Source organism: Doryrhamphus excisus, chromosome 11, assembly GCF_030265055.1.
Source record: "Doryrhamphus excisus isolate RoL2022-K1 chromosome 11, RoL_Dexc_1.0, whole genome shotgun sequence".
NCBI classification, from domain to species: Eukaryota; Metazoa; Chordata; class Actinopteri; order Syngnathiformes; family Syngnathidae; genus Doryrhamphus; species Doryrhamphus excisus.
Genome location: NC_080476.1, coordinates 3520997 through 3546632, shown reverse-complemented (window position 1 = coordinate 3546632; position 25636 = coordinate 3520997). Strand labels below are relative to the sequence as shown.

The 25636-nt window shown below is 42.4% G+C and overlaps 2 protein-coding genes across 3 annotated transcripts in view; both read left to right on the top strand.

Moving 5' to 3' along the window:
* The first annotated feature begins 334 nt into the window (after positions 1–334).
* sod1 (superoxide dismutase 1, soluble) lies at positions 335–3139 on the top strand. The gene is made up of 5 exons (XM_058088256.1): positions 335–504; positions 1697–1793; positions 1869–1938; positions 2435–2552; positions 2637–3139. The coding sequence occupies exons 1-5, from the start codon at positions 433–435 to the stop codon at positions 2742–2744; spliced, it is 465 nt and encodes a 154-aa protein (XP_057944239.1). The 5' UTR covers positions 335–432; the 3' UTR covers positions 2745–3139.
* An 891-nt stretch (positions 3140–4030) lies between these two features.
* LOC131138896 (rho guanine nucleotide exchange factor TIAM1-like) overlaps positions 4031–25636 on the top strand; it is a 64891-nt gene continuing 43285 nt past the window's right edge. Inside the window, exons 1-3 of one of the 2 annotated variants that reach the window (XM_058088248.1) lie at positions 4031–4114; positions 6263–6345; positions 13872–13901. The gene's annotated coding sequence lies outside the window, so the exon portion shown is untranslated. Of the gene's footprint in view, positions 4115–6262; positions 6346–13871; positions 13902–19026; positions 19150–25636 lie in introns of those variants that run through there. The other variant, XM_058088247.1, reaches the window with a different exon arrangement.

Here is a 25636-nt window from a genome sequence, read left to right as displayed (position 1 = left end):
TCTTTTCTACTGTGCAGTGTAAATTTCCCCACTGAGGGATGAATCAAGGTATATGTAATCTAATATACATGTATTTTCCTTTAAAAAATAGTACCGTTGTCCACCGCTACTTCAATAGTTTCTATTTCAGAAATTGTATTTCTCTCGTTCCCGGGAGGTTAAATATGTCTGTTTTTTCATAGGACAACTATTCTCCAAAACGTCTTTAAATGGCAATACAAGGTAAACAAACTTGATTGTTTAATAGTCGGTCACCTGCTTCCGGGTCGCGCCAGCACACACCGACCAATCCAGAATCGAAAATTTGTCTAGTAGTCGTCTCTGATTGGTTGCCGCTAATAACCGTTCCTTGTCGATCAGAGAAAGCTTGGTTGTCTCCACTCCACTCGACAGCAGCAGAGAGAAGTCCTCGTTTGTGAAACTACTGCGAAGATGGTGCTTAAAGCTGTTTGTGTGCTCAAAGGAGCCGGGGAGACCACCGGCACTGTGTTCTTCGAGCAGCAGGTAAGTCATGTTACACTTAAATTCAGTAAACAAACATTTGGCCGCGTTACAGTTAATTCTACGGGGTGTCATTGCTAGCATGCGTTCCGACTAAACTAGCAGCGTTCTGCATTTGAACGCCTTTAAAACATATGTTTGATTTCTGGCGTTTCCCACAACGACGCTCGTTCCTTTGTTTGATAGTTACAACCACTTCATTGAGTAGTTGTGTTAATTCATACAATGCAAAGGGACGTTGGAGTGCACAAAATGTCGTTTTGCAGCTGTCAAATCGTGTAACTTGGTTGCTAGTGACATTTATTCGCTCGTAGCTTATCCAATAACACTTGACCTAACACGAACATTGAAGTTGTAACCTTTGCACGCCGATTTAATGATTGATCTATATCGCGCCTGTTGCGTAAGTCGGACCTTTCTGTCGCACTTTCAATTACAAAAAAACAAACAAACGTAATCGTTCCATGTTATAGTTTCACTATAGTTGGGAGTAAAACGACATTGTTGATGGATGTTGCATTTATATAAAAGCCGAATTAAATTGCTGAGTCATGACCCGCCCACATTCATCAAGTGTGACTCAGCCTTGCTGATAAGCCGAACAAACGGACCTAAACATTTCATGGCTACGAGAAGACACGAGCCCTTTAAAAAAAAAAAAAAAAAAAAAAAAAAAAACGCTCATGTGTGACAGGAAGTGTCGTCTGGTTTTGACATGCCCGCTAATTGTGTGAATTTAGATGTTCATTAAACGCTCTAATTTTCTCACTAATTTTCAACCCATTCAAAACCAATTTCCCGGGAATTCTGACCTTTTTATGTAGCACAAATTAATTCTCAATTCAACTTCCAAACCTGCATGTCATTCATAGAAATGTCCCATCTGCAGAATTCCCACTTTTCCAAAATTACACACACACACACAGTATTCTTGCCCAGTTTTTGAGTGAGGGTGAATGCCAAATTTGGAAGTGTCAAATCTGTTGTCTCTGCTCCCAAAGGCCACTGCTAGTAGATGTAGTGCGGCGTTTCAGTCTATAACAACATGAATGTTTATTTTTTGGATATTGTGCTATTTCAGCATTAATACATCCAGGGTAACAATTGTCCACTTTCCAAAAATTCCCACCTTTTCCATTCAGCTTCAGCTCAACACATTGCCTTCACTTGTTGTTGTTGTTGTGATCTTGATTAGAACGACTCGTCTCCGGTGAAGCTGACAGGAGAAATCAAAGGCCTGACGCCCGGTGAGCATGGATTCCACGTCCATGCCTTTGGAGACAACACTAATGGTCAGTATTGGTTGGACGCTGTTAAGTTTTTTGAAAATGTGAAATATGGTCATGATGGTATCTGTTGTCGATCAGGGTGCATCAGTGCTGGCCCTCACTTCAACCCTCACAACAAGAATCACGCCGGCCCAAACGACGCAGACCGGTAGGTCCTGCTAATGTAATGTTGTCTTGTATTGGCTGGGATTTGACCCGAGATTGGGGACAAGGTCTAAACGAGGCTAAACAGTCCTCATGTTTGCATAATTATGTTATTTACTACAGGTCAACCTGATTCACCAACTGTCTGCACCAGTGAAAGGCATTTCATATAAATGGGATTGTCAAATCAAGTACTTCATATATAGTGATGGAAATTATATTCTGCAACATTGAAACATTAACTCCCTATTTGCTCATGGCTGCATTATTTCTTCTATTATTATTATTATTATTACTTCTCCAGTCCAGAGAACATCACTCCATTCCCTTTACACCAACCTTACAGCTATGCATTTATTAGCTTGGCCATCTTTGTTGTTCGTTCATAGCTCAAAATGGTCAGCTCTCAAGTAGTTCACCTGAAATTTATTGTGCCCCCTATTGGTTGCTGTTAAGCAGTGCAGTTCATTTCATCAGCCGTCTTTTAAACACCGATACAGGCACGTTGGGGACCTCGGCAATGTGACTGCAGGCGCTGACAACGTGGCCAAAATTGAAATCACAGATAAGGCGATCACCCTGTCGGGACCATACTCCATCATTGGTAGAACCATGGTGGTAAGCGCTCCTTCTGCCTCTGTTTGAGTCTGATAACATGACGGGAAGTCATCATCTTTGCCTTTTGATTACCGTGTGTTTTAGATTCACGAGAAGGCCGATGACCTGGGCAAAGGAGGCAACGATGAAAGTCTAAAAACTGGCAACGCCGGCGGACGTCTGGCATGCGGAGTGATTGGCATCACTCAGTAAAGGCCAAAACACAAAGAAGCAACTCTTTCTTCCCAAAGCACTTAAAGACCAACTGAGCTATTTGCTGTGCGTGTGTGTGTGTGGAGCTTTGGTTTGCCTCATTAGGAGCATTAATGAACCAGAACTTTTACTCTTCTTACTTTGAAGCGATTCTTTCTTCTCCCAGGACCCTTAACAAGTTGTAAACTGACACAAAGTAAAGTTAAATAAAGTTTGCCAGAAGTCATCTTCATGCTGGAAGAGTATTTGTTTCTGTCACATGAGCCATCACGTGTTTTTGGCTTGTATAACGTTAGTAAGATGGCCATTTGGGTGATGTAACAGTTGTGTATCATTGTCACCTTAAGTTAGCAATTTAGAGAAATCTAAATAAAAAAAATAGACAAAAGTGGGAACCATTTGACATTTTTGTGGTCGAAGTAATTTATTAATTATTTGTGTCTATAACCTTTTCCTCCGGAAATGAAGTACCCGGAAGTACTTGTCATCTAAGTGGGCTAGCATTGATGCTACATTAGCATTGACGCAGCAATTAACACCTCCCACAGGTAACCCAGAAACAACTTGTCATTTAAAGTGAATGTACATGCGTCACTTAGCTACGTGACACTTATTATTACTACACTTATTACATTTGATACAATTATTTTGTTGGCGTGTGTCAAAGTGAATGTTAGTGTTCGAACCGTCTTCTGTAAAGCCAGTTGATGGTATCGCTGTCATTCAAAGCTACATTCAATTCAAATGACATGTTTAATGTATAAAAATGAACGTATCCTTTAACATTTGGATTAAATATATTTCACTTATTTCTAAACATTCGCCAGGATCCTGACGTGTGTTGCATTACACGGCATCCTCCACCAGGTGGTGATGTCGAGCCTCCAATCCGGCATACAGTCGCTATTGATGTTTCATCACAACCGCTTGACTTGTTTTTTTCATTTTCATCCAAAAGCAAGCTGTTTGCCTATGGAGAGAAAATGAACGAGGCAGTAAGTCCACACACTCAAATATTGATGACAATTATACTTTATAAATTATTAACTGTGGTTGTGCACACATGAAAACATTTGACGAACATCTCTCACACACAGCTGAGCTACTAAAATATAAATAAGATTTTATGATTGGAAGGTTTGGATGCTGAAATTGGATCTGTGCTTCTTTCTGGTCTGTTATTAAAGTGAGCAGCTGTGCCCTGCCGTTGGCCGACGCACTTCCTGTCACGGTTGTCTCTGTATGCTCTCACTGGTGCCCCCCCCTCTTTTTTTTTTTACAGGAATTGTCTGGAATTCCATGTGAAATGACATGCTTCTGATCTCCCTGGGTGGGAATTTTGGGTCACATGCTGGACAGAACATACGCAGGTGGGTCATAAATGTTAAAATGAGACAAAACAAAGAAAAATAGAGTAATGGTGATGTCACATAGCAAAAATTTTTTTACAAGGAATGAAGTGAATGAATTTGTCATTTAATTGTATCATTTATTCTGGCTTTGATATATATGACTTGTAATTTCTTACACAGGGGAAGGAAGTAGCTTTATTAATGTGGAAAGATGCTTCCAGCTGAGTGGACTGACTGACTGAGTGACTTCCAGACAGTAAAAGCTGGTATAAATAGCCTGGGAGCAGAGCTGATGAATAATAGAGGAAACCCGTGTTGCAAAGACAGGCCTCGGGTGTCCAGTGGATGATAAAAGTGTGTAATGGAATGTTACAGTATTCCATTATTGGCTTTTAGGAGTAATTCCTCTGACCCCATTTTCCAACTTGGGTTGTGCAGGGGTACCTAATGAAGTGGCAAGGAAATGTTTTACTGTAAGTCTCACAGATCCTTTCAGAGAAAGGTTTCGTGAGTTCACATTTGCAGTATGCACCTCATATTTTAAAGAGAGGGGTAAAAGTGGCGCTGCTGCCAGATATTCATCACCCACTTGCACACAGACACACACAGAGGTGGTAATGGCATGGCATAAGGCTGAGAAAGGGCTTTTGGAATGTGTGCGTCCGGAGAGCATTGGCAAGCTGCTTCTATTGTGAAAGTTGGTCTGAAACGACTGACGGGAACCAGCGTGGTCACATTTTGAAGGGTGCTCTGTCATACCTGTTGTTCTCCAGTGTACGCCGTTGAACTGCTCCAGGTGTCATCTAGTCATTAATCATTGGGAATTTTGTCAGTCATAAGGAATTGGGTGGGTGGAGCATTCAGTAGCGAACATGAATGCTGCCGGGAATGGGGAACTCTGGTTCATTAGGGGAAACATTCCAACATGAAGCATATATGATGTCCTCCCGTGGGAAACACTTTTCCAACGTAAGGAGCCCAAACACACCTCCAAGATGACCTGCGAAGCTCTGCTCAATTCAATGCCCAAGAGGGTTAAGGCAGTGCAACACACCAGTGACGCTTGCACCATATATTCACCCCATTAATATTTGGATGAATATGAATATAAACTGGTTGGGCCACCCTTAGCAGCAACAACTGCAATCAAGTGTTTGTGATAACTTGCAATGAGTCTCTTCCAGCGCTGTGGAGGAATTTTGGCCCAATCATCTTTGCAGAATTGTTGTCATTCAGCCACAGTAGGATTCAGTCCTGGACTTTGACTAGGACATTTTGTTTTTCTTCAGAGGTGGACTTGCTGGTGTGTTTTGGATCATTGTCCTGCTGCAGAACCCAAGTTGGTTTCAGCTTGCGGTCAATTGCCGGACATTCTCCTTCCTCCTTTTGTTAGACGGCAGAATTCATGGTTCCATTTATCACAGCAAGTCTTCCAGGTCCCGAAGCAGCAAAACAACCCCAGACCATCACACTACCACCACTATATTTTACTCTTGGTATGATGTTTTGAAATGCGGTGTTACTTTTATACCAGATATAAAAATATAAAAACTTCGATTTAAAAACTGCATTTCAGTTGTGTTGCCATTGACTGGTATTTAAATTCCATTGATCTGACATATGTAAGTGTGGCAGATGTGCATTTAGATTCAGTTTTTTATGGTTATTTCTAGCTTACAATCAGATGTTGTATTTTATTTAGGATAGCATGACAGACCCGTGTTTGGCCACTACGTAATAGTAACGTCCAGGAACAAGTCTTTCATAACAGTCTGAAAGCTTTAGGGTTACGATCAATCAATGATTGATGATTGTTCCTTCCAGTGTCCATCCCTATTAGAAACACTTGATGTTTTTCTAGGTGGTTTTAGGAAAAACTACAAGGGCTACTTATGAGACTGAGGAGAGGTCAGGGGTGAGATGCCATCCTGTGAGTCGTGTACTGCTTGCCAGACAGACTAATTACATGGCCCTTGTGACATGACCTCTGACCCCTAAGCTTTGCCTCGAGTGAAAGTGGAGCCTCCTCCTCTTAAATCTGGTTACCGAGTTGTCTTTGCTCCTCTTTTGTACCCCAGAAACTCTCTATTGCCTCTAAATCCATCACAGCCGGCGTCGTCTGAACTTTGACTCACCAGCCGTTGTTGTTCTCCTTTCTGGCTTCAGCATGCTCCACCCTGGCGTGTTGACCACGGGAGCAGACACTGGCCTCACGCGACATTCCAGAGATGTTTTCGGGATTCAATCAAGTGAGTAAAATGTGTCAAGCACACGCAACTTTCAAAGGAATGGTCATTAGGATGATTGTTAAAATGTTAAGTCTGCGTAGGCAGTAACGTAGCCACGATACTTGCTGGGAGAGAGAAGTTGCAATCTTTTGCAATCCAATAAAAAAATCACATGTAAGAATCTTTACAGGCTTTCCTTGGCAACTCGGATGCCTCACACAGTCAGACAAGGACAGGGAAAGTGGCAAGTTAGACAAACAAACACACACTATGGGCCAGATTATGAGAGTTACACTGCCCTCCAGAAGTATTGGAACACCGAGGTGAGTTTCTTCATTTTAGCTGTAGACTGGCCACATGTGGGACATATGAGAGTTATTATTTCCTGGTTGTAGCACCTATTGTTTGAACCCACCCATTTTTCGTGCGAGCAAAAGCATTGGACCATGTGAGTGACGGGAATGTTTTGTTTTCTGTGTAGACTGCATTTAGAGGTGAAAACAACATGAAAAGCAGAACGCTGACTTTGGGTGAAAGTACAAACAATTTTGAAAAAGGTTGGGTCTGGAGTCTGGAGCATCGATGGGCACAGAGACTGACATTGCGTTTTGATGCCCACTTTACTGAGCGGAAAAACTAGCCATGAACACCAAGAAGAAGAAGATGGCGAGTTTAGCATTTGCACAGTCCATGTGTGTTAGCAACACTCATGGGACCTTCTCAACTCACACAATACACTTCTAGCCTTCAAAATAAGAGGGCTCCCATTTACTTGTGTTAACAAAATAAGGGTGTCATAAAAAGTAGAAGATGATGACAGAAGCATTCCGGAGCCGTAGCGAAGGAGAGTAAAACAACTGTTCTTGACACCAGCAACAACCTGCAAAGGGCAGGATTGAAGTTCTCACTATCTATCCATCCATCCATTTTCTATGCTCCTCATCCTCAGTAGGGTATGCTGGAGCCTATCCCAGCTGACTTGGAGCGGGAGGCGGGGTACACCCTGGACTGGTCCCCAGCCGATCGCAGGTTATCCTTATCTACTCTTCATAGAAGACTTAATGAACAAAAGTACTGTGGCTGCACCTTCAGTTGCAAACGGTCACCACATCACCCGGACCTAACTGACACATTAAAATCTCTTTTTATACTGCTTGACTTGAACCTGAATTTACAATAGTTGGATGCGTGTTTTGGAGTAACACAAATTCATGGGAAACAAATGTTTAGTGCAATATAACTAAATAACAATAATAATTTAAAAAAACAGTTTGGAGCTGGGGTCACACCTGTGCCCTCTGCCTTAAAAGGTAGCAGCTGTACCATTACACCACCAGGGTCAGACAGGAGGGGAGGGGAAGTCTGCCATTTGCCCAGTGTCAGATTACTCATCTCATTTCCTCTCTTCCCTCGGGATCACTTGGTGCTCCATAGCCCCGTTTCCATCAAAGGTCCTGAGTGGTACATTTCTACAGTGATGCAATGTAAATAAACAGTCAATATTAGGTTTATTCATTCCACTTGTTTACAGAGTCCTCCATTTTGCCACACATCCTCCAGCACTGAGCTTGTACTTTTGTGCAGTAATACAGCGGTTGGACCTTCTGCGACTGGTCTTCATCTTCTTATAATATTGCTTACGTCTCCAACGTTTCACCGATTTGTTTGGACGTGTATCCTACATTTAGGTCCACCAGCTTGTCGGCTATTTTTCCACAGACTCGGTTGTTTTAAATAGCTGTCTCAACATCCCGCCATTTCTATTTCTCTGTAATTACATTGAAAAGGAGGAAAGGTCCTGCGGGGGGAATTTGCTAGGAATGCGCCACCTCGCATCGACTGGGGTTCCCCATGCATTGTGGGTCCCTATGCACAGTGTGTGTTCTGTGTGTAGGCAAAGAGGGCCCTGTTTTCTCACCTAAAAGAAAAAAATCCCAAGCCTTTTTCAGCACATCACCATCTCCTGGTTGTGTTTCACAAACGCAACATTGTTATTTTGTCTGTTGATCTGTTGACCTTCTTCCTTAGCCAACGTCTTTGTTCCCGTGGGTCATCTCTCTCGGGCTTTTCCCTGCAGATTTCCGTTATGTCATTCTCCTTAGTCGCATGTTCCCAAAGCAAATATTTAGCCAGGATTTTTTTTACACAAATGAAGAAGCGGTGAGAAAAGTGAAGACAGGAAGTCATGATCACTTTTGTGTTTGTACATTATTTTATCAGCCATTTCTCTCCTGAGTGCAGGTTTCCATTTTTGAAGCTCCTGACATGTGTGTGTGACATGTGATACTGCAGTGTCAAGTGTTCTGTTGGGTTGTCATCCTTTTTTCCAGTGCGGAATGCCCTGGGATACAATACACGTCATTTTACGCCCACAACATCTGCATGATAAATTGTCTTTCTGCACATATTATTGTGTGTTTCTTAGGGCTGTCAAAAATGACACAATAATGGCGATAACACATTTATTTAATTATTCATTAATTCATTCATTTTCTACCACTTATCCTCACGAGGGTTGCAGGCGTGCTGGAGCCTACCCCAGGTGTATTCGGGCAGTTGGACTAGTGGCCAGCCAATCACAGGGCACATATAGACAAACAACCATTCACACTCACATTCATACCTATGGACAATTTGGAGTCACCAATTAACATATCATGTTTTTGGAATGTGGGAGGAAACCCACACACAGGGAGAACATGAAAACTCCACACAGAGAGGGTGGAATCGAACTCGGATCTCCTAGCTGCTTGGCCTGCGCGCTAACCACTACCACATCCACCGTGCAGCCTATTTCATTATTTACGTGAATTATTTAGTGTAATTAACACATCCGCATCATGGCAAGTCAGGCCTTTCTAGAATGATGGCAGATGGAGTCACAGTGTATCGTCCCCACACAGTCATAACTTGATTCTGCCCTCAACACATCTCAGCAGTGCACTTCCCACACTAAATATGCATGTCCAACTCACAATACACATCACATCATAACAACACTTCCTCATTCTTGAGTTGCATCCATGGGGCACGCTGAACTCCAAATACCACAATAACATTTTTATTACCGGTATGCATGCATGTGTGGTCTAAATGAACAGAAAGACTAAGAACAGTAAGTGGATATTCGTATCTAAGTGTGCTTAGAAATCCCAGAAAATACACTCAAAACATGTGACCGCAACTGAAATGACATAGTGTCTTTGAACACAACCCCTCGTTGCTCAAAGTAACAGTTAAAATGTTCCCCTGGGTGTTTTTGTGACGGCTTTAGCGTCAAAATCGGTATTTTGCATGACGTCCATTGTTAGCTAGCTCATATTAACTCTTTTTCTTGCGCTAGAATGCACAGAAAAGGGAAGGAAATATGTGTTCATGTTTCCCATAAGGATTGGGAATGATTTTCCCAAACAGTCAAACAGTCCAGTTCCCCTTTAACCAGTGTATCTATCGATTTATCTGTCGATTTACATCCCTACTTATACATTAAAAACGTCTTTCTATTTGTGATTAATTATGAGTTAACTATGGGCAAAAAATGAGATTAATCACAATTAAATATTTTAGTCAACTTACAGCCCTAATTGAAATACTTTCACACAAGGCCTCACTGCTCCAAACACGACTCCCCTTCATTTCCTCACTTACCGTTGACTTTTCCAAAAAGGACTTTTTTCAGGCTTGTGATTTGCTAACATGCTCTTATAGTCAGTGCCACCTGCTTTTATACAAGCAGATTGTTTAAATATAATTTTTACCGAATTAAAATAAAAACAAGCATTTATTAAATCCAATGTGTTAATCTATTTGCATGTTTTTAATGATAAAAGGGACATTTTAGAATTACATTTGGAAAAAAAAGCCAGATTATCAAGAGATGACAAGTCCTTCAATGACGTGAGTGAATGTCCGCGTGGGCGTGTGTTGGAGCTTCTAAGCACTGTGGGAGCGTTCGTCTTCGTCATCAGACATCTCCCGGAAGAACACCGCCCCCACAGAGGTTTAAACCACCCCCGCCTCCCACTGCCTCCTTTTCCCACACTTCACCTCGCTGCTTGTCACGCCTGTCAACTTACATCATTTTAAAATATTTAAGTGCATGAATAATTTCATCTCAGTCCAGTACTCACATTTGCATAGTGGCCACAGTCAGCACTTCCTGCCTGGATGCAATAAGAGACACGTGCTGCCTGTCTCTAACGTGACGTGAATATGACATGGCTTCACGTGCCACGCAGCCAGCGATGCGATGAGACACAACTGGGCGACGAAAAAAGGTCCAGTTTGTGTCTCTGCTGCCTGACCCGGAAAGAACCGAAATATTCCTATTGCCTGGATTAGCATGAAGAGAATTCTGTTCGTTTTACAGCTACATTTTGATAGATGTGCATTCAGCTGCTGACGTCGTTGAGCTATTCCTGCTGAGTTCTAAGATGAATTATTTATAGAAGTTTGTGCATTTCCTGGAGAAAAAAAACAACTGCGTAATGGCAACAAAGTAGTCGTCATTTTAAGGTCTATTATTAAACTGACTGTGGGCTCATTGATAAAAACAAGACATAAGTTATTGGATTAAAGGAATGTGTTGAAATACAACTTCAGTGTAACAGCGCTAATTAGGACAAACGGTATAGAAAGTGGATGGATGGATGGATGGATGTAGCGGTAGCAGATGGTGTGAGCATTGCATATGGTACCGCCATTCAGCATCTACAGTTTATATGTCAAGCACTCTGTGTCTAAGTGTTTTAGCTAGGCTGCATGTGTAATGCACAGTTTGTGTCTAGGTCAGGAGGTTGTAGTGTGTGTGCGTGAGTGCATTAGAGCGCCAATGCAGCTGTATCTGTGTCATCTGCGGTCCAAGTCCAGACAGTGTCCTCTATTCCTGCTTTCCTCCAGTCGTTCCTTGTTATCATTCTTATAAAGCAAATGTGCCAGAAAGTGGAGCGATTAGGAGAAAGGCAGGAAAAACACTAATTGAGCGTGAAAACAAACGAGATTTATGTTCATCCCGCCCCCTCCCATGTCGTTGTATCTTTATATCTACAGTAGAGTCAACACTGGTGCTCAGATAAAGGAAACAAATCATTCACAATCCATTTGTGAGACATGAGCACATGTCTTTCTCTTTTCTGTCTTCTAAAGATATAAAAACAGCTAAAGAGAGATGGATCATTAACGCACGCAATGGGAAACACCTACTCCGCAGCATGCTATACAGTAATCCCTTGTTTGTCACGTAACATAGGAAACTGATTGGAACCGGTTCTAAATACCTACCCAATTAACTAGTTTTTACCATTAACGGAGCCATGTTCCCCCTCAGTTTCCAAATATCTGAGCATATACAAAAACGACTTGAGCCTCCTTTGGACCTCTGTGAGCGCCATCAGACGTGCACACTGTCACGTTCGGCGGGTACATCGTTGCGTTGAAACCCAAGGATGCAGAGAGCAGGACCAAAAGCGCAGATAAAAAGGTATTTTCTTTATTGATGATGGCTTTGCAGCAGCGGGAAAAACAACAACTTCTCAAATCGAACCAAAAGTATGTAATGAACCAGCAAACGGAAGGAGCACACACCTGAACTAAATAGGAGACGGAAAAATAGGAAACCAGAAACGAGGCAAGACAGGAAATGAGTACCAAACTAAGAGCATGCAAGGGGAAACTAAGCTAGAAGGGGAACAAAGGAAGTAGTGGCAAAATAAGAGCGTTGACACAGTAACAGAGGAAAAGAAGAAAACTAAGAGAGCTGTCACGAGGGGGTGAAGCCCAATCGTAACACACACTCTAGTATCACACATGCCCAAAACCTGAAAACTTCCATTCTGTCATATTTTGGCTAGGAGGAATCCATAATGTCGCTTTCTTTATTTTCAACCTCAGACAAATCAGTTCATTCATTCATTCATTCATAGCTGGTCGACAGCCAATCACAGGGCACATATAGACAAACAACCATTCACACTCACATTCATACCTATGGACAATTTGGAGTCACCAATTAACCTAGCATGTTTTTGGAATGTGGGAGGAAACTGGAGTACCCGGAGAAAACCCACACATGCACAGGGAGAACATGCATGCAAACTCCACACAGAGATGGCCGAGGGTGGAATTGAACTCGGGTCTCCCAGCTGTGATGCCTGCGTGCTAACCACTCGGACCGAAAAGTATTGCCATCCTTGTTGTCAGGTTTACTTTTGTCTATATATATTATATATATATATATATATATATATATATATATATATATATATATATATATATATATATATATATATATATATATATATATATATATATATATATATATATATATATATATATATATATATATATATATATATATATATATATATACATATATATATATATATACATATATATATATACATACATATATGTATATACTATATACTATATATGAAAACTAATTAACTCTCAACCGGCCTTCCAGTCCCGGTCCCTTCAGCAACAAGAACTCAGGTGAACTTTTCCTGTGTCCAGTCTGTCCGTCCATCAAAATAAAGCACAACGATAAGAAATTGAGTTACGCCACACATTCAGTCCACACTTTTCACTCAGAAAACTGGCTTGCTACTCTTGGCTTTGCAGCACATACTCCGACAGCCAATCCACCTTAAAAGACACGCTTCTTTTTTTTTTTTTACTTTGTGAGTGGATGTTGCACTGCCTGTTTGTTTGGCAAGCAGCATTTACAGGTAGATCTCTTAACAGGTAGCTCTCCGCTGCAGCGTTAGCTATATGTTAACCTGCAAAACAGTGGCATGTACTGTGTAACATTAATGAAGTGACATATCAACATATCAACAGGATCTTATCATTGGCTGGGCAGTGTTGTTATTCAGTATGTCGTTACAGCATTTATTAGAGCCCTCCAGACATGAAATAACACCCCTATAGTCACATTTACACTCATATTACAGAATATATATTAGATATTTTCAGAGAAAATAAGCAATTTAAAACTTGTGATTATGTGTGTTTCAATAAAAACGTTCCGGGCATGTAGAAAGGAAGTCAGGGATTCAGAGTTGAGTTTTAGCTAAAGTACAACAGGAGCCTCTGTTATTATAAAGATGATTGTCTTCCGGTGTATAAGCGACTTCTTTTTTTTTAAACTTTGAACCCTGCGGCTTCCACAGTACGTTTCACACCTGTGCAGTGTGAAGGGAAAAGGGAGGGGGACACAATGCACACAGGGTTGTCTGCAGGCTGCAATAGTACGAGGCTCAGGTGATGTTTTTTTATGACTGGCATCTCCCTGTGCACTTTGCTTCCATATGATTATGTGTGTGCAGCATCATAGTACTGCAAAAAGTACACACTTGTTACATTTTGACCAGCTTACCTGTAGAGGGCAAGTTCATACACAAACTTTGACTTTTATTTTATTTGTGTCTGTCAGTCAATTGTTATCTCTTTTGTCTCGGTTCATCATGGTTCACGTGTGTTCAAATCAAGAGGTACACAAATGTGTTTCTCACATCCCTGTTCGTCCTGTGCTTGTCTGATTGCAGCGTTCCTGGTTAGTGAAGGCCTCTAATGAGGTAAGCACATCCTCATGAATATTCACAAGTTGCTGGAGGCTGCAGACGTGTTGTACGACCTTGCGCTTAAAAGCGTGCACCGGTGTGTTTGAATAACGTTTGCCAAAAAAGACGAGCTGCTGCATTTCATTATCTACTTTTAGCTGTCCCTTTGAGAGGGGTAAAACAATAAAATGATTTAGAAGTGCAGGTTATCGATTTACAATCTAGGCAAACAGGTTTGTTTCTCTCCATAACTTTCTATAGCATATTTCGTTAGCTACAGTAGCATATGTGGAGCAATGAAACCCTGGGACCAACAGGTGGTGCATTGAGTGGGTTCCCAATGGAAAAAAAAGATTTCTTTCTTTTTTCTTAAATTGTGGTATTATTATATCTGGATTTACAGTATTTACTATGACATTCTTATCTTTAATTGTTGATGTGAAATTTGCAGTGACTGGCTAAGCTAGCATGTCATACAGGGGATCATCTCTGCATCCAGCAGATACAAAGATGGTTGAAACAATGTTGTTTTGTAAACAGAAGTTGTTGTTCACAATGTATCGTTTTACATGGGGAAAAAAATAAGGTGTGTCCCATCGTGAGTTTACAGTGCTTTTTCAGATTTCATTGCATCAGAGACACAGGATTAATACCGAGCAACATCACTGAGGCCCTATGAAAGCGTTTTCGAAGTTTTTTTTAAACATTGTAACCATATCTGCAAGGCGTCACTCACCTCTACAACCCCATATTGACTCTTGGCTCACATACGTATGCAACAGAATGTGCTTGTAAATCCAAATCGCCCTGTATTTTATAGCAGAGTGTATAGCAGGTTGACGTAACACCCACCCCCTGTGACGGTAGCGCTAGTAAATGTTTCATCTTCATTCACAGGCTCATTGGCTCACATCACTCACTACTCCCCAGGGGGGTCGTCAGGGGTCACATGCGCTGGTAGACTGTAAATGGCTCAGCGGCTTTGGCTAGCCTCTATGTTTGCCTTCACGTAAAGTATCTGACCCTGCTTTCAACTGGGAATACATGCTACAATTTTAGCTGTCTGTAGCCTTATTATTCGTTTTTTAAAATCTCTACTCTGGCCACAGTTTTTAAGGACAAAAATATACGTTTTTGTGTCGACAAGAGGCAAAATGTATGGAAAATATGCCTTTTTAAAAATATTTGCATGGGCCTAACTTATAGTCCTTTACTTGTAATGTCCCATTTATAGCAGCAAGGGTAATCCTCCCGATTTTGCCTTGAGTTCTTAGAAAATCAAGACATCCGGACATTATCAGTCAAACATGGCACTGTGCACCTTCATGCTATTGTGAAGTAGAATGGCAGTAAACAACAAAAAAATTTTTTTTCAAGCAGACACCGTAAGTATAAACTGCTACTTCTTTCTTAAACTTTGAACCCTGCGACATATACTGCGGTGCGGCTAAATTATCATCTCCTGACATCTCTGAGTGGAACAGTTTTTCTCATTTTGCCTCGCACTCCCGAGCGGTGCACCCCAGCCAAACCAAATCACATCACATTGTAGGGGATTCGATTATGCGTTATACACACTTGGAATGGCCCTCCTGGCACAATCCGTTGGCTTGCAGTGGCCCGTCGTAATGTTCTTCATTTCACTACTGTTTTCATTACTGCTAATTGTTTAAATACTGTGCTGCTCGCCATTCAATGGGGAAACAATAGATCTTTCTTCAAGCTCAATAGATCAGGAACTATTAGTGCACAAACAACAAGCTTGTCAACCCATTGGAAGTCAGTGGAGGTCAATATATATACCAGTGTAACAACGTAACAGTCTGACTCACAGTGTCACCTTTCAAAGAACACTAAATTCATCACACTGCAAATGAATACTACAAAGGTGTCAAAAACTGACTCTGGCTCTCTCCGGTGAACAGAAGCAGCACAACAGCACCATTTTCTATGCTCCTTCAATTAAATGGATTTCCATTGAAACTGTGAGTGAGACTGTTATGTTGAGTAATGACTTCCTGCAATTTCCAATCGGTTGACAATGTCTTGGTGAGTTTTTTCATAGCTCATGATTGGCTTCTGTCAAATAAAGAGCTGAGTGGTCTTCGCGGACTAGTGTGCGCCACAGTATGCCATTTTATGACATGGAGTGCTTGATTTATACCACGTAACACTCTAGGTAATCCTGTCTCATTGGAGACAATGAGATATCCCTTATCAGTGCTATTTTTTATCAATATGATAGCATCATATATATTGTGCACCCTGAAAATTCATACAGAGTCTGTATATAGTGCAATCTGATTTTGATTGTCATAATTTGGCCTTCCTGCATTATTTTGTGGAACCGTGCATCCCACTACCCGTCAGCGGTAACATCTGATGCCCACCCGCATCCGGGGATGCCGCATCATCAGGAATGAGTGTATTTCTCGGTCACCAAGCTGCATTAGAATGCATAGTGGTGTTCCACGCTAATGGAAAATATAAGTTGGCCAGACAGGGATTAGCTGACATGACCCCCAGCGGTAAGAATTGCAACCGCTAGCCTCTGTGCGGGAAGATACAGGAAGCCTGGCAGAGCCTGTGTGTGTTAGTTACATACATATGCCTTTGATACATTATTCATTAAATGTACTCGCTTGGCTGCTGATTAGGATTTTATCGGGCAAAGCTGGGTCCGCGAAGGAATGGGAGACCTCATTGTGCATCGCCTTTTGTTGATACAGTATGTTTCACTCTGACGTGTTTGGCAGGAGGCGTGAAATGGGAATCCACATGTCATCCTGTACGCTGAGATAAAGTCTGATTGTTACCGCAAGGCGGAGTGAGCGGCGCCGGCAGGCCCGGCTCAGGTGTGCTGGGAAGCAAAAATACGGCATCCTGCTGGTGTCCCTGCTTGCATAACATCCCCCACACCTGTGCCGCTTGTTGCGGCACGCCAACACCGCCATTAATCCGCTAAGTGCTTCCACTCCTCTATAATTGCATTACAAGGCAATAAAGCCATGTTTGGGTATCACTGTGGGAACGGGTCATCTAAGCCCCGCTTCATCCTGCTGGATGGCTTATTTCCTGTCCTATAGCCCCGGACCCCCACGGGGGTCAGAGATGCAACGCGTATGTGCAACATCCTTTCTCACAAAATCATCCTTTGGATAATATTGTGAGATGTTGCTTGTGTTGGTTCAAGGTGTGGCTTTGTGGCTGCCCTGGCCGGGGGTTACCTTCCCTTCTCTTTGTGCGGTTTGCTCCCTCTCAATGCTCCATAGCGCTATGCGGCATCTTTGTGTCAGACAGAATAAAGATCAGCATGATGTTACGTAATCACTGTTTTCCTCACAACCAACATCTTGACCTGAAAAGTCTTCATACACAACTATATCATCACTCAGTAGAGAGCAGACCTCATCCAAAGTTGAACAAAAGTGAAAAATAAATTGTCTTCCTGTTTGCTGGTCTGTTCTTACATGAATAAGCCACTTCCTGGCCAGTGGTCAGTTCTTTTTTTCACCTTGGCTTTTGCATGACTTGACAAAGCTTTGAACATTTCCACCAAGCGTTTCAGCCCAGATCAGCTTGCCATGAATGAGTTTTTGTAAATAGAACAGTGACACATGGTGCAAGGCAGGGGTGTCCAAACTTTCCACCGGGGGTCACATACTGAAAAATGAAAATATGCAGGTGGCCATTTTGATATTTTTGTGAATTATTAGTGATTGACTGGCGACCAGTCCAGGGTGTACCCCGCCTCTCGCCCAAAGACAGCTGGGATAGGCTCCAGCATGCCTGCTTCCCTCGTAAGGATAAACGGTACAGAAAATGGATGGATGGATTTTTATTTTGTAAAGAGTCTAAGAAAAATGTCCTAAATGGCCGCCGGGCTGCACATCGGACACATCTGGTGTAATACGTCAATACAACACGGTCAACACGAACGAAAGACATCTTTCTGTATGGTTTTAGTCTTCCATGACCAGTCTACCAATCAATCTATCTATCTATATCCTATCTCTATCCTGTCTTGACCTTAAGTCAGTAATATTTTATAAATACCCGACAATACAGGTAAAACACAGCATACAGGTAAAAGCCCCAGTTTATATGTGTTTGGTTGTTTTTATGCTTCACTGATTTCACACTTTGTTCTGCAGCCCTTGAATGCACCGTAGTTGCTCTGACTCCAATTCCATCTGTTCTATCGATCATCTTGCATTATCTTTCATTAGTGGTGAGTACCTAATAAATGTGTTTAATAAGTGTGTGAGGCGCCCTGTGATTGGCTGGCCACCAGTCCAGGGTGTATCCCACCTCTCGCCCGAAAATAGCTGGGATAGGCTCCAGCACCCCCCCGTGACCCTTGTGAGGATAAGCGGTAGAAAATGAATGAATGAAGTGTGTGAGGCTTTTTAAACCTGGAATGTGTTGCTTGTGAACAATGGTAATAGTTGATGAGAGAAGGTGCAACGGTCTCACTTTTATTGTAAATGTTGATCTGAAATCAGTCTATATGTGCCCTGTGATTGGCTGGTGACCAGTTCAGGGTGTACCCCGCCTCTCACCCGAAGACAGCTGGGATAGGCTCCAGCACCCCCGGTAGAAAATGAATGAATGAATGATCTGAAATCAGAGGAGAACGTTAACGCCAAGCTATCAAGAGGTTTCGGAGGGGTGGGAAGAGTGGGAACTGAGTCATGAATCGACATTTTGATGGGCGTATTGATTCGTCGCTGGTTTTTGCCATTCACTGGTGATCCAGGAACGTAACTATCGTGCAAAGCGGGGCCGTACTGTTGATCAGTTAAGTCGAAAGGGGGCTGTACGGTGTTCATTCATGCACATCTGTGCACGTGTTGGCACATGCCTCTACACTGTGTGTGTGTGTGTGTGTGTGTGTGTGTGTGTGTGAGTGAGAGAGCGCCTTTGTTGTGTCGCACTTGAGGCCAATGAGCAGCAATTAAAGGGAGCACCGGGACATGTGAAGGCTTGGAGGACACATGCTGACTGTCCACTGGCCGGCTGTAGATGGAGGGAGGGTGGGTGAGAATGAAAGGAGGAGTGTGTAAGAGGGCGGGCTCTAGCAGTCACACACACACACACACCCTCTCCACACAGTGCTCAGTCTGGTTTTGGTTTGCAGGGAGACAGCATGTGTGAGTGTGTGTATGGGACGTGTCGCTAATGCACGGATTCTCCAGGATCCTTCCTGCAGAGGACCTGTGCCCGCTGAAACACCAGGACACCAGGAGATCACACTAGGAAGGTACTGATGCACGCTTCCTTTTTTTAAAAGAGCTTTTTAAGGGATTTAGCCGATTGGCGTGATGCACTCACTTTGGATCCCTGTGTGTGTGTGTGTGATCTGTGACGGCATGAGCGGGAGTACTCGTTTATTTATTTACACGCATGATAAAAGTCTCTCTGCTCAGTCGGCCGTGCTGACAGTGTTGATCAATCATTCATGTTCAAAGTGGGACACACACACACACATCATAACTGATTTCTTGTCATTGTAGCGTCCTCTCCAAGACCGAACATAGTCGTACACTCTGCATGCTTTTGTTTTAGCACATTAAGTAGAAAGCAAGAGGAGTAGAGAGAGTCAATGAAGACGCGAGGCTGCTTTGTTTGCTTGCACTGTGCAAACATCCACTGAGGGACGGCAAACACAAGACAAGGAGAAATGGGTGAGCGGACACCTGCAGACAGTCAGTGGAAGGTTAAGACAGTTTGCAGACGTTTAATAGCACACTTTACCTCTCCTCATGTGTGAAGTATTTCAGAGGAGGTGTGTGCATGTGACCAGGAGGCCAGGGGTCATAGGGCACCCATCTGTTCTAGAAAAGAGCAACAAAAAGTCTAAAAAGGTGTCAAGCAGCTTTCCGTATCTTCACCATGCTTCCACATGGCTGTTACATGTCAGTAAGTCATAGTACTAGTACAGCATACTGTGTGCGTTCTGTGTATTTCCACAGAAGTACTCATCTTTCTGTCACACACTAAGTTTGCTATCAGCCACAAACACAAAATGTCTCTTCCTAGTTGCTTTGCGAACGCTACAAAGTTGACTATCAGTGGCGCCTTTTTGAAAGAGGTGAGCCGTGAAAGGATTTATGGCGGTGTGTGTGTGTGCGTGTGTGTGTGTGTGTGTGTGTGTGCACGCGTGTGCATGTGTCCGTGCTCACACTTTGTTTTCCAAATTGACAAAGACTGAACTGGAGCCCAAGGCTGTGAAACAGAGGGAAACCCATTATCTCATACACTCTGATTATCTATGTGTACGTGTGTGTAACACAACCATGTGCTTTGTGTGCGTACAGTAAGCTAATATAGTGTGTGTGTATGTGTGCATAAAGGGGGATGGGACTCAGTGCGGCAAGCCCTGTGGGTGTGTATCTGTGTTGCATAGTGTGACCCACTTTGATCCTCTGCCCTGGTGCCAAGTCACCTATATTTGTGCACATAATAAATACAGGAGGTGAACTTGTTTATGTGACTTTAGAGGATGATGCATTCAGGTACTTCATATGTTACTTTATTTATTCATTTTCTATCGCTTATCTTCACGAGGGTGTTGCGGGGGTTGCTGGAGCCTATCCCAGCTGTCTTCGGGCGAGAGGCGGGGTACACACTGGACTGGTGGCCAGCCAATCACAGGGCACATATAGACAAACAACCATTCACACTCACATTCATACCTATGGACAATTTGAATGGGGACAATTTGGAATGTGGGAGGAAACCGGAAAAACCCACGCATGCACGGGGATGGAACTCGGGTGTCCCAGCTGTGACGTCTGCGCTCTAACCACTCGACCACCATGCAGCCCTATGTTACTTTACTCATCTTTAATCTTTAGGAAGCTTTATTGTTTGAATTATGTGCAGTAACTGGGAGTGATTCATTTTCATAGAATGATTCATTAGAAGTTGTGGGCTAATGATGTTGGTGTAGAGAGCCCCTCATGTCATATTGTCACATATCAACCTTGAAAGGTGTCCTATTGATGGAGGAAGCGATAGTGGCAACCACTACTGCCATTTGTCACCTTCCCAATGCAAATACAGCTGTTCCTCTCAATATCACAATATTTTAGTCCACACTGGTTGCGAGGCCACATAAACTTTGGCGTGCGTCCGTTTGCAAAGCCACCAGTCCGGTTGCACAGGTTGTCATTCATGACTTGATACATGACTTGATGACACAAGGATGGAGACTCTGCATTTGCTCATTCAGGCCTGGGATTTCCCTGAACGACGTGTGCCCTCGATCATTTCCTACCCTTTTGTCTGTTTCGTGTCTGCTGATGAGTTTGGAGTTGTTCCCATCCTTCCTTCCTTTGCTTCCTCCCTGGGCCTCCATTTTTCTGCTGTCCTTCTTCCTCTTCATCTCTTCATTCCTCCCCCCTCAGCGTGACAGCCCCGCCATGCCCGCACATTATCTTTAATCAGTGTTGCGTTCCAGCCCACACGTGGATTGGAGCTGCCAGCTGATACACTTGTTTCTGTGTGTGCATTCCTCCACTTGTCACTCAGACCCTTTCATCTTTGGAGGTTAATTTGCATCAGTTATGAATATTGTGAATATGGTATAGTGTGTTTACATGCACCAAGACGGGAACCTGTTAACTCTATCTCCTCTTTCTGCCTCTCGCCGTCGTAAAGACGTCACAGTGGCACACTCTCGCCTGCTGACCTGGAAGTGATGAGAGTAGATGGGCACTGGGGCCGTCTCCAAAGAGTGTGCACGTTGGCGTGTGCGTGTGCAAAAGAATGATAGACCTAAAAACCGCAGTGTCGTGTTTCTCTTCTGGGCTATTGTTTGATACGGCTCTGTATTTTGGCTTGTAGGCATGCAAGTATTTTTATGTGTGTGTGTGGGGTCATGCTGCCTTTAACCGCACCCCAACCAACTACCCAGCCACCCCCCCTCAGGCCTGCACTAAGTGTCAGTGTCACATTGAGCTCGTGCAGGTCACTAATGCACTGAGATGCGAGGCTCTATTCATCGTAGTGATGAGCCCAAACAATAAGCGAGTGTGTTACATGTGCGTGTGTGTGTGAGTACTCAGCTCCCAGGAAATGGACCCACTGACCTGGATCCAGCTCTGTCCACTCTTGTTGACATGTCGCTTGTTTTAGTTTTTAAAAGCCGGCCTACACTCTTTAACAGCGGGCTCGTACATGGATATTCAGTGTGGTGCTCAACAAAAACTTTTAGGTTACTGACTGGAATGTCCATACTTACCTAGACATATGGTGAGCTGGAGAAATAAAGTGCACAGTAGTGATGGGAGTATGGATTCCGTGGTATCAATAGATAGATGGATACTCACATGAGTATAGTTACTAATTCATAAATGAAAAAAGTGCATATGTTTCGTTCACATCTTTTAGGGTAACCAACAAGTTTTTGTTGTGCCCTGTGATTGGCTGCGACCAGTCCGGGGTGTACCCCGCCTCTCGCCCGAAGACAACTGGGATAGGCTCCAGCACCCCCCGCGACCCTTGTGAGGAAAAGCGGTAGAAAATGAATGAATGAACAAGCTTTTGTGCTGCAACAATCCCCGGTAGCATAAATTTGAAATTTAATTTGATTGAAACAGATTCATTCATGTCACATGACCATTGGACCGAAGAGCACAACACCAACATGATACCCATCCATTCATCCATTTTCTATACTACTTATGATGGAGCCTATCCCAGCTGTCTTCGGACTGGTCGCCAGCCAATCACAGCGCACATATAGACAAACAACCATTCATATGCATAGATTGTTGTGCATAGATTTCAGTACCTTGGTACATTTGTTCCATAGAACAATAGCATGAACGCTGTAGCCCTGGGTGAGACATACTGTCTCAGTGGGTGGAGATGGGGCCAGTGGCATACACACAGTGTAGACGAGTGAGGAGTCATGCAAGGTAACATAGAAATTAAATTAGTAGATTGAAATATATTGTTGGATATTTTTTCATTGTACTTTTTAAAAAGTAATGCTATGTCTCATCTTGTTCTTCTAGATCTCCCTTTGCAAAGTATTTTTTTTACAGTTGAATGGGGAAAGTACGCATCTTTGTGAAGAGTTTTTACAAAATCTGACTTTCTGTGAGACCCTGAATGAATCCTGGCCGAGTTCTGACTCATGATTAGGATGAGCTTGAAGAATGGAGGGGAAGCGGGTGTTTATGTGGCGAGAAACAACAGTTTGTTGTATTCTGCTGTTAAAACTGGTAAAATCAAGAAAGATGTTGTTTTTAAATTATTCTTTTGCGGCTCCGGTCTATTTTCTTTGGTGACCATTGTGGTAAAATGGCTCTTTTTATAGTAAAGGTTGCCGACCCCTGTCCTACATCCAACATATGTGACACCCCAACATGTGACCCTTTTTTACGCTGTGCAACTTTACTTTTGATTATAAATACCAGATATTTCATTGATTTCAGAATTTTGACCTTTGTGATCAGGACTGAAGTTGATGAAAACATATTAAAAATATTATTCTTTAAATTTTGAACAGTTTTGTACCTTGATGGTAGCGATTAACTGTTTGTATTTTATTGTAAAAATAAAGTATTGTAATTTGCTATGACTAATACAGTATGTTGTGCAAAGTGCACATTAGTTGTTAAATGGCCAGTATTTGTCATGCGTTATTAAATATCAGTCATAGTATCAGTATCTTTAAGGAAATACAATCGCCAAAAATGTAATCGCTCTTTCATTGAATCCAAAAATCTGATACCGCCCGTCACTTGTGTATTGTGAATGAAAGTAGTATCATTTTGACATCTGCAAGGCAGTCTTTACTAAAACATATAATACAGTAGGACTGCTGCTGCTGTTGTGCTGAAACCTGCAGAGCAACGATCTGGGCGTGGGTCTTGTCCCTTTCACTGCACCTGACAGACACACCCTCTCGACACCTGTAAACGTACAAACAAACAAAAGCAGCAGATGTGCACAGGCGACAAGAGAAGAGGAAGTAGGTGGCGGGTGTTTCACATTCCCTTTCTCGATTCCAACAACAGACAAAACAAAAGTTGGCACCGTCATGGATGTAGAGCAAAGTGCAAGCAGCCGGCATGGATGTCAGGTCAATAAAGTTTGCTGCTACGTCACCGTCTGGACCTCCCAGCGGGCCGACTTCTGATTTGTGCTGAGGTCGGATGGCGTTTGTCTGCAACATTCTCAATCCATTCCTTCTCCGCCATACATTGTCTGTCTCTGTCTCGGCTTCAAGGGGGTACTTTGTTTACGAGCGCTGTGTTGACTCAGGTGTGAGGATGCGCTCAGATAACTTCCCCCTTCCGGCTCCTACTGTCGCCCACATCAGTCTGTCTTTCTACCACCAATGGCACCTGCTTTCCCAATCCTACCAGGTTTGTTGCACTATTCTATTTCCTGAAATCAAACTGCCGACCACCTTAACCACCTCAAAACAGATAAAAGTACTTGTAAGTCATACAACATTTTTTTTTTAGAGATATTTTGTTTTGTATGTCAGTTTCTCATACAGCACTCTGTAGGCATTTTGCCACCACTTGTCCAGTCTTGTTCAGTTCATTTCTGTGCCTAGTTTCACCCTTTAGATACTTTACAGTTGGAACCCTAAGTGTTTTGTGACTTTACAGATGCAATTATATATACAGTATGTTGAACAGTTTTGGTCCCAGTATTGACCCTTGGGGTACACCACGCGATGTGTTTAAGCTTGCAGGTGTATATTCTCTTAGTTTCACATATTGCTTCCCTTTTGCCAAGTAGTTTTTACCCAGTTGAAAACTACCCCCCTGATTCCTTACCTTTCTAGTTTAATTAATTTATTGTATCACATGCTTTTGTTAAATCCGTAAAGACTGCGACTGTGCATTCTGCGGTCTATAGCACTGGTAAACCATTCATTGTGCCATTCATACAAAAGGATGACAACACTGGATATGTAGGATGATTACTTATCTGTTTTTCAGTGCTCATGTGAAACTTTATCAAAACCTCATCAAAATGTGACCATGCAAGATTTTGACATGTTTTTACTGTAAAATTAATAAATTTTGTCCAATATTTGAAGTTTAAAAAGTTTATGTTGTGCAGGAGTAGAGGGTACATGACCGAAATGTGTGAAGGGGTACGTGACTGTAAAAAGTTTGTGAACCACTCATCTAACGTGAAGTCATATCAGTATAACATTATTGACGCCTGGTGACCAGGCATTCTCTTTGTCTTTCAATATATTTTGACTAATAATAGGCCTTAGTCAACCACAAAACAGCCATCAGTTAGTAATGAATAAATAAAAAAGCAATAATGCGAGGGAGTGATCTTTCATTACCAGCATTACTGAATTGGGTTTTTATTTGTGACTTTATTAAGACTAACCGGTCTTGCTAGTTGTTACTTAACTATTGCTCATGATGTTTATAATAGCTATAGCACTTTTGTGCTATATCTATTATAAATATATTATATAGTATAATATATTCATAAAACAATATATATATAATATATAGTAAATATTATATATTTATAATATCTTTGCTCTTACTAAATTGCATATTGCAGTATACGTATGCCTTATTTTGCACACATAGTGTTTATTTGTGAAATGCATTGAATGGCATCATGTGTTCATTCATTACATGAGATGTCACCTGACATTAGTTTGAGGGAAGAGCTGCTGCATACACTGCCAGTGAGAAGTTTGGACACACTTTCTCAGTCAATAGCAAGAGGAAGTGTGTCCAATC